At 38.3% G+C, this 13,389-nt stretch overlaps 2 protein-coding genes across 2 annotated transcripts in view; one reads left to right on the plus strand and one right to left on the minus strand.

Annotated features, from left to right (window-relative positions):
* Jmjd1c (jumonji domain containing 1C) overlaps positions 1–8,926 on the minus strand; it is a 287,493-nt gene extending 278,567 nt beyond the window's left edge. The window contains exon 1 of the mRNA XM_076834248.1: positions 8,843–8,926. The gene's annotated coding sequence lies outside the window, so the exon portion shown is untranslated. The remainder of the gene's footprint in view (positions 1–8,842) is intronic.
* Reep3 (receptor accessory protein 3) overlaps positions 8,474–13,389 on the plus strand; it is an 87,524-nt gene continuing 82,608 nt past the window's right edge. Inside the window, exon 1 of the mRNA XM_076834251.1 lies at positions 8,474–8,684. Within this exon, the coding sequence (XP_076690366.1) occupies positions 8,653–8,684 (32 nt within the window). The 5' untranslated portion in view covers positions 8,474–8,652. The remainder of the gene's footprint in view (positions 8,685–13,389) is intronic.

The raw sequence follows: 13,389 nt of genomic DNA on the forward strand, positions 1-13,389 counted from the left end.
GACTGCTGGACTGATTGGTTAAGAGTATGTTTAGATGTTAGAAACTGTCAAAAGTATCAATGTTATTTGGCATTCTCACCAGCAATGAATGACTTCCTATTGCTCCACATCCTGACCAGCATTTGGTACTGTCAGTGTTCTGGGTTTTGGCCATCCTAATAGGTGTGGAGTGGTATTTCACAGTTGTTTTAATTTGAATATCCCTGATGACATATGACGTGGAATATCTATTCACATGCTTATTTACCATCTGTATTTCTCTGGTGAGGTGTCTGTTAAGTTCTTCAGCCCATTTTTTTAAATCAGGCTGCTGAGTTTTAAGAGTTTTTTTGACTATTTTGAACAATCGTCTATTATCATATATTTTGGCAAATATTTTCCTCCCAGATTGTGACTGTCTTTTTATTATCTTCACAGTATGTTTTATAGAGAAGAAAATTTTAACTTTAATGAAATTCAGCTTATCAATTCTTTCTTTGATGGTTGTCCCTTTGGTGCAGTATCTTTTAAAAAGTCATTGCCAATCCCCAAAGAATCTATGTTTTTTTCCTAATGTATTTTCTAGGAGTTATAGAGTTTTATATTTTACATTTAGGTCTGTGACCTATTTTGAGTTAACTAATGAAGTGTGTAAGGTATCTAGGTTTATTTTTTGCATGTGAATATCAGATCATTCCAGGATCATTTTTTGAAGACTATTTCTCTTCATTGTATTGCTATTGCTCCTTTGTCAAGAATTAGTTATATTTGTGGATCTCTATCTGGGCTACATTCTATTGATATCTTGTCTACTCTTTCACTAGTATCACACTATCTTGATTACTGTAGTAATCAAGTCTTGAAATTGGGGTGTATCAGTTCACCAACTTTGTTCTTCTTTAATAATGTATTGGCTGTTCTGGGTCTTTTGCCTCTCCATAAAAACTGCAATCAGTTTGTTGATATCTACAAAAAAAAAACAGTTAATATTTTCATTGGGATTGCACTGTGTCTATAGACAAGTTGGGAAGACTGAATATCTTGATGATATTGAGCTTCCTATGCATAAACATGGGATATTTACTTATTTAGTCTCCTGATTTCTCTAGTTTTATAGGTTTTCTCACATAGGTCTTATACATGTTTTGTCAGATTAATAGCTAAGAATTTTATTGGGGGAGGGTTGGTTGCTAATGTATATGGTACTGTATTTTTAATTTCAAATTCCATTTGTTCACTGGCATATTAAGAAAGGAAATAACCTTTTCATATAAACTCTGTATTTTGCATACTTGATATAATAGCTTACTAGTTGTAGGAATATTTTTGTTATTTTTTGCATTTTCTACAGTCATATCATTTGTGGATATTTCCTTTCTTCCTACTCAATCTACATACCTTTTACTTAATTTTCTTATTGCATTTTCAGCATCTAAAATGTTGAAAAGCAATTTTAGAGGGGATATCCTTGACTTGTTACTCATCAAGAAAGCTTTCAGTTTCTCACCATTAACTGTGATATTAGCTATAGATTTGTAAAGATATTCTTTACCAATTTAAGGAAATTCCTCTCTGTGCCTAGTTTGCTGAAAGTTTTTACAATGAACGGTGTTGGGTTTTGTCAAAAAGCTTTTCCTGCACCTATTAATTGATATGATTGTGTGATTTTCTTCCCTTAGACTACTGATACAATAGATTATTTTAATTGAATTTCCAATTTTCAAACAGCCTTGCACACCTGTGTAAAATTCCAGTTGGTTGTGGTGTGTAATTTTCATATACTGTTGGATTTAATTTGCCAATATTTTGTTAAAAGATTTTTGCATCTATAGACATGAGAGATACTACTCTCGTTTGCCTTCCTTGTAATGTTTTTCTGGTTGATGCCTGACCATTATTCTACTTCATTACCTAAACATGTCTTGAAGTTATCAGAAAGAGGGAGGTGGGGTATTCCAGAACACAGATGAAATCTGTGTTTTAAAAGGCACACATAAGGGCTGGAAATATAGTTCAGTTGGTAGAGTGCTTGCCTCGCACAGGGCACAGGGCCTTGGGTTCAATTCCCAGCACCATAAAACTAAATAAATTAAAGGACAGACGTGATGCTGGCCTCACAGAATGAACTAGGAAATATTTCCTCTATATTTATCCTCTAACAGAGATTATAGAGAACCTATATGTCTTTTCTTCCCTAAACACTTGGTAAACTCATCAAGGAACCAATCTGGGAATGATGTCTTCTGTTTTGAAAGATTATAAATTCAACATTTTCACTAGATACAGGCCTATTCAGATTGTTTATTTCTTCTTGTATGATATTTGGGAGATTTCATCTAAGCTATCAAATTTGTAGGCACAGAGTTGGCCATGATATTCCTTTATTAATCTTTCAATGTCTACAGGATTTATAATGATGCCTCTCTTTTGTTTCAGTTATTAGTAATTTACTTTCTCTGTTTCTCTTAAATTATCCTAGCTATAGCATTATTGATATTATTGACTTTTTTTTTTTTTTTTAAGCTAGGTTTGGTTAGCTGGGCATAGTGGCATAGGCTTGTAATCCTGTATTCATGAATTCAAAGCCAGCGTCAGCAACTTATCAAGGACCTAAGCAACTCAGTGAGACCCTGTTTCTAAATAAAATATTTAAAAGGACTAGGGATGTGGCTCAGTGGTTAAGCACCCTTGGGTTCAATCCCTACTACAAAAAAAAACAAAAAAAAAAAACTAGGGTTTGGTTTTGTTAATTTTTCTATTGATATCCTGATTACTATTTCACTGATTTCTACTTATTATTTCTTTTCTTCAGACTACTTTGGATTTAATTTGCTCTTCTTTTTCCAGTTTCCTAAAGTAAAACCTTGCAGATTATTGATTCATCTTTCATTTTTCCAATAAATGCATTCAATCTATAAATTTTCCTCTTAGTATCTTAAACTAAATAAGTATTAATAATTGGGCCTTCTTCTGGACTTTGGAGGGGAAAAGTGAAAACAGTTTTTGCCTCTGAAAGTAAGTGGAACAAAAAGACTAGCTTTCTATTCTCTTTTAAATTTTATTCTGTGTGCTTTGACTTACCACTCAAAAACATCAATAATGCTTTTAAGTTCTGCTTTCTAGACATGATGGAATTATCAAGTATTTCAGCTATTCGATAATTACATCATAACCCCTATTATGTACCTGAATTGTTAAAAATCATTTAAATCTAGTTTAAAATGAGGAATTATAATTTACTCTATTTATTTAAAATGAACTATGTATTTAAAATAGACAGTGAAAGTGATTCAATTATGTCTTGAACTAGATTTTTCTCTGCAACTTAACAGAGTTAAACACAGAATAATTTTTTTTATCATGAAAGGTAAAAAGTTTCTCTAAATCCTTATTGTTTTAGGTGGGGCTACTATCTCAATTTAAAAGAACCTTAGACAATGTCAATTCCTTACTATGTGTGTTTCCTAGTTCCAGTCATCAAAGACACATTTGCTTTCCTCAGTGATAGTTAGCCAATAACCATCCTTTATCAATATCAATAATAAACACTTAACTCAAAATCTAATATTTCTATTCTACTTCATTCTTGCTGAATTTTCAGTGTCATTTTGTTATATGGAACCAACCTAGATGCCCTTCAATAGATGAATGGATAAAAAAAAATGTGGCATTTATATACAATGGAGTATTACTCTGCACTAAAAAATGACAAAATCATGGAATTTGCAGGGAAAAGGATGGCACTAGAGCAGATTATGCTAAGTGAAGCTAGACAGTCCCTAAAAAACAAATGCCAAATGTCATCTTTGATATAAGGAGAGCAACTAAGTACAGAATAGGGAGGAAGAACATGAGAAGAAGATCACCATTAAACAGGGTCGAGAGGGGGGAGGGAAAGAGAGAGAGAAGGGAAATTGCATGGTAAAGGAAGGAGACCCTCATTGTTATACAAAATTACATATAAGAGGAAGTGAGGGGAAAGGGGGAAAAAACAAAAGAGAGAAATGAATTACAGTAGATGGGGTAGAGAGAGAAGATGGGAGGAGAGGGGAGGGGAGGGGAGGGGGGATAGTAGAGGATAGGAAGGGCAGCAGAATACAACAGACACTAGTATGGCAGTATGTAAAAAAGTGGATGTGGAACCGATGTGAATCTGCAATATGTATACAGGGTAAAAATGGGAGTTCATAATCTGCTTGAATCAAATGTATGAAATATGATATGTCAAGAGCTTTGTAATGTTTTGAACAATAATAAAAATAAATAAATAAAAAATTTTAAAAAAATAAAATAAAATTTCACTGACCTAAAAAAAAAAAAAAATAAAGTTTTAATGTCAGATGCCAAACTTGACCTCTGTTGTAATCGTAACACCACAACCAGACAGCCTGAGAGAGAAGAGGCAGCCCATGGGGAAAAACAACACCTCCAAAAACCAAAATATGTTTCTTCTTTTAAGTCAGTCTTATTAAGATTCTTTTCCTACCACTATTTTCTAAATTACTATTAAAGGTAGGCTTATTTAGAAGTTTCAGTCTTTATCCAAATAAAAATATTTTCAAGCCATTGAATATACTTTCCCATTAGAAATGGGAAGGTGACCTAGTATTCAGTCTCACTTGCAGACTCATTAATAATTACACGATTAGATACTATCTCTGAATTCTGTAACTCTGCCCTCCATACCTGGCTCTCCAAGGTATCTTCCCACTGTGTTGATTTGCAAATAAATGAACTCCTTTAACATGCAGAAGATGTACATTCCACATATCTCCTAGGACAACTACAGTGAAGATATAGAAGAAAAAGCATTTTTTTCAATTTAATCTAATTACCATTAACTTTTAAAGTCCCTTGCATTTGATCATCATACTACTATCATACCCATGCAATAGAAAACATATAGTGACTTCCCAAACATCACATTGCTGGTAGTAGAAATAGGTCACCTAAGAGAATGTCCTCTGCCCTGAATATGCTGCCTCCTAGCATGATTAAAATCAATACCCAAGGTCTAATTGTCCTTGCAGAACACAGAAAGGAAGCACTCCACAGCATGAATACTAGTGATATAATGTATAAAAAATGAAACCATCATATTCAGTAGTTAAAAAAACAACTATCTTCTATCCAGAACAATCTCAAGTATACCATGAGACTAGATTATAAAAGTTTCTGGGCAGAGGTACTTGTTCCTTTTCTCTCATTGCCCTTGGAGCCTTACTTAAACAGTGAAGCACTAATCAAATGGTCACTTGCTAGAAGCTCAACTATGTGAGGCACAGTCCAGTAACACAAAGGCACCACTTAAAAGCTGTACACTTCTCATCCTCAGATGAAGTTACTCTTTCTATTTAAACCCATAGTTCTCGACTTTATCAGTCTCAATGTATCCCCCCTTCCATAAAATATTTTCCAACTTCTGCTTTACCAGCATGAAATTAAATGAATAACAATCTTCCTATAGACAATTTCAAACAAATTCATATTCCTTAAATAAAACAAAAAAGGAAAAGAAAATAACATATAAGATAACATATATTTCAATATGTGAATGTGGGGCAAAATTAGTCATCAGTAGGTGAATATGATAGCTCTGCATGCAAAGCTGTTTGTGTTGCGATTTTCCAAAACATTTACAACTCTTGGCCAAGTTCTCAACAAACAAATCTTTAATTTACACAACAATTAGCTGTGGAAATAGAAAAATTCAGTCTGTTAAAACCACGACTTTATATGTAAAATGGAAGTTCAACACTCAGATAATTACAAATATTCCATGAATTCCAGGCAAGATATCCCTAACTCATAAGGATATGAGGCATTGCAATGTTCTACATGTTACAAAACATATAGCATCCCTGGTCTTCGTCTACCAAACGCTAGAAGTTAGTTTCAATCATTACAATCACCAAACAAATTTTTCCTTATTTCCCCCTAGAGAGGGAACCCACCTGTCTTAGACACAATTCAGCTATCTATCGCAGTATGATGTAGATACTTAAGAAGGGGGGGGGCGGGGTGTCGTGGCTCAGTGGTAGGGCACTCGCCTAGCACATGTGAGGCCCTGGGTTTGATCCTCAGAACCACATAAAAATAAATATATAAAATAAAGATATTGTGTCCATCTGCAACTAAAAAATATTTAAAAAAGAAAAAAGAAACACAAATTAGAGTTCCAGGACTGTCATCTTTGAATTACATGATCACAGACCGTGAGTTAACTTCTCTAACCCTCCGTATCCATATTATCGAAGAAGAATAAATACTACCTGCCTTTAAATTATCAGTATGACTCAACAATATGTGTGTAGCACATGATAGGTGGTTTTCAACCCATAGCCTGAAACACGAAAAAGAGAACTATTTTAGGTAAATAGAGTAAAAGCAGCAAAAAGTAATATGAATTTTCAAAAGACAAAAGCTACAAATAAGCATACAAAATGAAAATTTAACAAAGAGCCTTCCAGGGACATCTCAGAAAGCAGCTAGCAGTATACCTATCTCAACAACTCCTGAAAGGGGTTGAAATAATTAATCTTCAGAATGATGATTCCCCCAAAATAAGATAGACATACATTTTTAATAAATTTCCACTAAACATGGCCAAAATCTTACAAGTTTGATACTTAACAGAGTGACGACATCTTTATTGGGCCTCTACCCCATTCTAGGCTAGGTACTAGGAAAACACAAAAATATCTAATACATCATCTCTGTCCTCAAACTTTTCATCATTCAATAGGTTAGACATGAGTGTAAACAGAATGATGTAGCTACAGAAATTAAAGTAATAAATCATGGAGGCCAGAGAAAACTACAAATAATTATAACTGACGAAAAACAGAACATCCTCATGGCACTCTGACAGGTAGAGAATGGGCATAACGTATTAGAAGAAAAATGAATTCAGGCAAAGGCACTGAGCAGGAAAATACAGTTCTGAGAAGTAAGGTGAGGAATTTAGGGTACATTCGGGGTTAGGGATGACAGCAGTAAAAATTAAAGCTGTAAAGATACTCAGGATTTGCTCATGAAGGGATCTGAATGACATTCAAAGGCATTTGAGTTTTCAGTGTGCAAGAGAGTTCTCCAGAAAGCTGGTGCTTATGTGGCACACCTGAATCCCCCCAAAATGCTGAGTAATGGCCAAAACTAAAAGATTCAGAACAAATACAGATTACTGAGATTCCTAAAATAAATGTATATTCTTAATACAAATAAGTAAAAAGAACCAAAGTCTAAAGCAGAAAGCAGTTTGTGAGCTCATTTCTTATGTAATCAAAGTATTAATTTACTGACCCTGGGAACTGAAAAGACTCACATGTGTCCTGTGATTTTATTCCAAGCAAGTTGAAGCACTTCCTACACATGTTATTTAGCAGTGCCTCATTTCAACCCCGAAAGGCAAGAACAAGTAGGCTACAGTATTATTAGCCTCTTTTTATTATGGGGAAACTGAGGAACGAAAATAAATTACAGTATGTCACAAAGTAAGCCATCTTACTTTCTAGTACTTTAATTAAAGGCTACGAGGCCACATTTAATCCTTTTTTCTTCCCATCATTTTAATACTAAACCCACCTTTTACTGTTGTCTTAAAAGGAGTGGAGGGGAGGGAACGTCTAAACTTTAAGATCATTCTCCCAACTTTGTATTGTCACCGAAAAAAAAAATTATAAGTTTTTAAGTGCTAGTTTTGAAATTATGATATACACAAGAACTGGAAAGCGTAAACAGTAATCCAACCTCCTAAAACCTAGACACTTGTAAACAGCAGGACAGGTCAGGAATCCTAAGCCCAGCTTTTACTTTGGATATCTGACAGGCTCAGTGGAATACTGGAGATTTGTGTCTATAAAACAAGACTTTACAGGTCTCTGAAGGAAAGGTGCTCTAAGAGGCCCAAAACAATTACTTCCACAACTGCAAACATGAAATCCAATGCTCTCCACGTCTCTCCCCGCATTGCACCATGCGACTGCTGGTATACCAATGAGGACTGTGCAAGGTCGCCCAACAGTTTCCTTTCGCTTAAAATGCGGTACCACGAGGATGCCCTTGAAGGAGGCCTCCGTAAACACTAAGGGGACCGGATGTGCCCGAGCATTTTCCAAATTTTGGGCTCTCCAGAATCTAGGGCCTGAACCAGAGAATTCTATGGGACACAGAGTTCCTTCTGGTATTTTATTCTTCACGCACACATTGTCGACCCCCTACGCTCAAGTGCCGGGCCTCCCTCCCACTCTCACCGCCGGGTGGGCGTCCCTAGGATCCAGGGAGGCGGGTAAGAGAGGTTAGAGTGTAGGGGTAAGGCTGCAGTCGCGAGGCTGTCCGGCAACGGCCGGGGTCCCGCAGGTCCAGCCCCCGGGCCCGGTCGCCTGGCCCTGACCCGGCGGACGCGCCGCCGCCGCCGCCAGCGCCTATCAGCGGAGCTCAGGGGCGGGGCCGGCGGGCTCCGCGGCGGCTCGGCCGGCGGGCGGGGACGGGCGGGGGACCGACCACAGCACAGCTCCAGCGGCCGCGCGCAGACACCCGGCCTGGCTGCCGAGGGCGCCAGCGCGGCCCCGGGGAGCGCGAGGAGCCAGCGAGCGCGCGGCCTGCCGTTGGCGGCCTGGTCCGCTGCGCTCGTCGCCCATCCGCCCCGGAGTCGGGGCCTCAGCCCGCGGGAAGATGGTGTCCTGGATAATTTCCCGAGCCGTGGTGTAAGTGCCGCTCACGGCGCCCAGTTGCGCACGCGAGGCCCAGAGGAGGTGTGGGGAGGGGCAGGGGCCAGGAAGAAGGGGAAGGCCCGGGCCTGGGCGGGAGTTGGGTAGTCCGACCTCCGGCCTACCCAGGGATTGGGGGCCCTCGACCTCCTCACCCTGGTTCTCGTCGCTGCGGGGCTCCCTGCGGCGGGCGAGGGCCGGGCGGCGGTGGCAGCAGCGGTGGCGGCCCGGCGCGGCTGCGTGCGGATCTGCGCCCCTGCTCTGGCGGCGCTGGGTGGGCAGGCGCGCTGGGCAGGCGGCGCGCGCTCCCTGCTCCCGCTCCCTGCGCTGCGCGGCACCGCCCTGCGGGCCCGGGAGCGGCGCGCCTCGCGGCAGCGCCCTGCGCAAACTCTGCAGACGCCGAGCGCGGGAGGCTCCGCGATCCTCCTGAGGATGCGGTGGCGCCGAGCCTTTGTATCCCTGGCTGATGCGTTGCGGTGTCTCTCTTGGCGGCTCTCTGCCGTTCTGTCACGTGTGGTAGGAGGAGAGATTTGTCTAAAAAACAAGACCGCTCCCAGCTCTGGATCCCTGGGTAGGGTCCCAGTTGTCCCACTATTTAGGACTTACAGGGAAAGGAGCCTGCTATTGAAAGGTGATCGCACAGATCCTCTAATTTGGCCCTGTCTTGGCGGAAATACTTCCTAAGTGATTCACAGGCTGCAGGTGCCTGTTGCCTTTGTTCATATTATTCTGTGCCTTTCATTGTGGTCTTACCAAAAAGAGCTACAAATCCATAGGAAAACAATTCGTGTATTTGCTCGGTAAAGGTATTTGTTTGAATATAGCTTAAACCGATTTTCTTCCATCTTGCCCATATTATTCCTGTCCCCACTTTTAAAAAGTCACCAAGTAAACAACAACAATGACGTAGTTACATTCAGGGATCCTTGGATTCATTATTCATCTCTATAGGTAATCTTATCTCAGTACCTTTATTAAATGCATAATGAGCCAGCAAGCTTTTCTGATTAGCCTTATAATTTCAAAAAAAAAAAGAGCTAAATTTTCCAAGTTTTAATTTTGTTGTAAGTGAATTGCTTAGACCTGTTTAACCTGATTTGCAGTGTATCATTCAAAATTTGTCATTTAATCAAACGTCAAAATTATACCACAGATGCCTTCAGATTGTTTCTTTAGCCTCTTCCAATCTTTTACATAATATAGGCATACCTTTCTTGACCTAGTAGATGTCTATCAAACACTGTCTGCACCTAGAAAATTAAATGCTCCATTAAGACTATATACCTTGCTTTTTAACTCTCTAGGTTCCTTTTAACTCTCTAGGTTCCATTGTGGAGCACTTTGACTTCAGTTTGCACTACTCAAATCAGATTTTTGTTTTTGACCATTGAATAGGAATATGAATATCTTGAGTGCTACCTGTAATACAAAGGTCAGTAATACCTGGTTGGTCTTAGTGGAACTCAAGTTTAAATACCCAGATATCTGCAGTACAGGTCAAAATATCAAGACTTCTAATAGTTACTCCCAATTTAACACTCAGTGTTAAACAAGGAAGGGATTATATCTGCTTGGAGAATCATCAAAGAAGGCAAGAGAGAGTATATCTGAATTGGGCCTTAAAGAATGAACTTAATCTATACAGCCAAACAAGAAAACGGAAAGGATTTTTGGTAGATCAGATAGAGATATCAATGTGAGCCAAAGCCTAGAGCAGGGAAAGCCCAGATTAGTTAGTGCATGTGAGGGACTGGGGAGAAAGCTAGAAAGGAAAGCTGGGTATTTAGCTTGAAAGCTTGTTTTCAAAGAAGAAGTAATGATTTAAGGCAATAACAGCTTTACTTTGCAAGATTCTCTGCTGCTGTTGTGTGAATCAGTTGGCAATGCAGAGACCACTTAGGAGGCACCCTCACTGGAGAGGGGATTTAAACCTATAGTATTAAAGCCTACAGAATTTAAGGTCTGAGGCAAAGGAAAAGGCACAAAAACGTGAGGAAGGAAAAAAAAAAGATTTAACAAGTTTCAGGAAATGAATTTCATGAGCCATAGAATCATTAGCACATTAAAAGTATAAACATTAAAAACAATATCAAGATCTACACAAACTTGGACATGCTTTTCACACTAGGAGACAGAATTTGCTTACCTTTCTTTAAACCCACTGAAATATCTGGCTCATCCTGAGCAAGATAAGACAATGCTCTCAATATGAACTTTTGGGAGTATGAACAAGGAACACATGGAGCTTCTATAACCAGAGCTTCCAGTTTGCATGAGTATGTTCTCTGTAGTGTAACACCAGAGCCAAGAGCACTCACGAAATATAAATTATCAAATTGTTTTCCAAAAAGTTGTTTGTTTTTTGGTACCAGGGGTGGAACCCAGGAGCACTTAACCTTGAGTCACATCCCTAGTCCTTTTTGTTTTTTATGTTGAGACAGGATCTTACTAAGTTACTTAAGGCCTTGCTCAGTTGCTAAGGCTGGCTTTGAACTTGCAATCTTTCTGCCTCAGCATTTCCCAGGATTACAGGTACGTACCACTATTCCCAGCTCCAAAAGTATATTAAAATATCATACATTGCCATTATATCATCCTTCCTCTCCTTCTGTCATTGCCAACATTGAATCCTACAGTAAATTGTCTTGACTCTACTTTCAAAATAAATTAGTTCCCACTACCTTTACATGTATCACACTAGTCCAAGCCAGCATCATATCTTAAATGTGTTCTTATTATAGCATACCATCCTACCTTTACTTTTGTCCCCTTACAGTTTATTCTTAACAGAGTAACCAACATGATCCCATTGAAACACAAGTCAAAATCTTGTTGCTTCTCTGATCAGAACCCTTAGTTGACTTCCTGCCTCACCCAGTAAAGCCAAGTCATTACCATGAACTACAAACAAGGTATAACCTGGACTCCTTCATATCTCAAACCTCATCTTCACATGCCCTCTGCCCTGCTGCCATGGTGTCTGATCTCCACTCTGCCTCTTGCCTGAGAGCCTGGGCATTGCCAGCCCCTCCACCTCAGTACACATCCCCAGATGCCCTCCTGGCTCATTCCCTAACTTTTTTCTGATACAGCTTTATCAGTGAGGTCTTCCTGATCCAAGCACTCCTGCTTTCCCTCCTTGTTGTGTTATTCTACATAGTATCTGGTACTTTCAAGCATACCATAAACTTTACTTCTTTTGTCAATTATTGTCTGCTTCAACTAGAAAATAATCTCCAAAAGAATAGGTCTTATCTCAAATTTCATTGCACACAGGAAAAGCTCATTGAGTATTTGTTTTTGGAAATTAGAGAATGGAGATAATGAATATGAACTGTGAATTACAGAAATATTGATGATAAATATTAGAGTCCATAAATTCAAGAGCCTTTTTTTTTTTTTTTTTTTTTTAAAAACCTCCTCTTCCAAAGTTTGTTTGACAACTTGTCTTAAGAAAGCTTTGGTAGGGGCTGGGGCAGTGGCTCAGTGGTAGTACACTTGCCTGGCATGTATGAGGCACTGGGTTCCATTCTCAGCACCATGTATAAATAAATAAAATAAAGATCTATCAACAGCTTAAAAAAATATTTAAAAAAGAAAGCTATGGTGAATGAATGAATTATTTGGAAAGATAGCTCACAAGGATCTCAGTATTAAATAAAATAAAAAGTTTTTTTTTTTTTTTACTGATGAGCATCTTTCTAGACATACTTATTCTAGACAGCAAAAAGGAAAAGACTCTGCATTTGTGCCATTACTGGAAACACAACCTCTTTAAACCTTGGAAACCTAGCTAAAATCATCTGGGGAAGGGAAGTAGATAGGGAAGTAGGATTTGTAGACCTTAGCAAATAAAGGAAAGACAATAAAACAGTATGCCTGGAAATGAATATCCTAGAGCAAGAAAATATGGTGTTTATTTGTGTGTGTGTTTAAGATTTTGATAGTATTAATGAAACAATAATGTATTACTAATTATAATTGTTCAGTAATTTCTATCATTTCTTTATATTTTGGGAGGGTGCTAAAGATTGAACCAGCCTCACACATGCTAAGAATGCACACAATCACTGAGCTATGTTCCCAGATCCCCTAGTAATTTTTTAATTTTTTTTTAACATTTATTTTTAGTTGTAGTTGGACACAACACCTTTATTTTATTTATTTTTATGTGGTGGTGAGGATCGAACCCAGGGCCTCGCACGTGCCTAGCAAGCGCTCTACCGCTGAGCAGCAACCTCAGTCCATAATTTTTAAATCTTTATGGAAGTTTGAGGGCAGTCATAATTCATGAGCAATAATTTTCTATCCTCATATGTGCTTTAAATATTTTAATTGGCTGAATAACCTCTGATAGCTAAAATATCTTCTGTCCATTAGGTTAAGATAGGTTTTTATCTTTGCCATTTTTAATGAGATATATATGTTAATAAATTAAATGTTTATGAGTTTTACCTAAGAATAAGAAATTACCCTAAATTGTTGTAGACAATGAGAACAATAATAGAAGCAATAATATTTTCAAGAAAATGAAAAGGTTGACATCTTCAAGATTGATGTTGGGAATGCCCAACAGGAAATCATCTTTTCTGTCTTCCTTCACTAGGAAAGAAAACACATCCTATACTATTGGGAATTGTTTTCACTGCATAGGTCAGAACTTGCAACAAAATTAGACTTCATTTCAGAAACAATTTGCTTT

This window comes from Callospermophilus lateralis, chromosome 15, assembly GCF_048772815.1.
Source record: "Callospermophilus lateralis isolate mCalLat2 chromosome 15, mCalLat2.hap1, whole genome shotgun sequence".
Lineage (NCBI taxonomy): Eukaryota > Metazoa > Chordata > Mammalia > Rodentia > Sciuridae > Callospermophilus > Callospermophilus lateralis.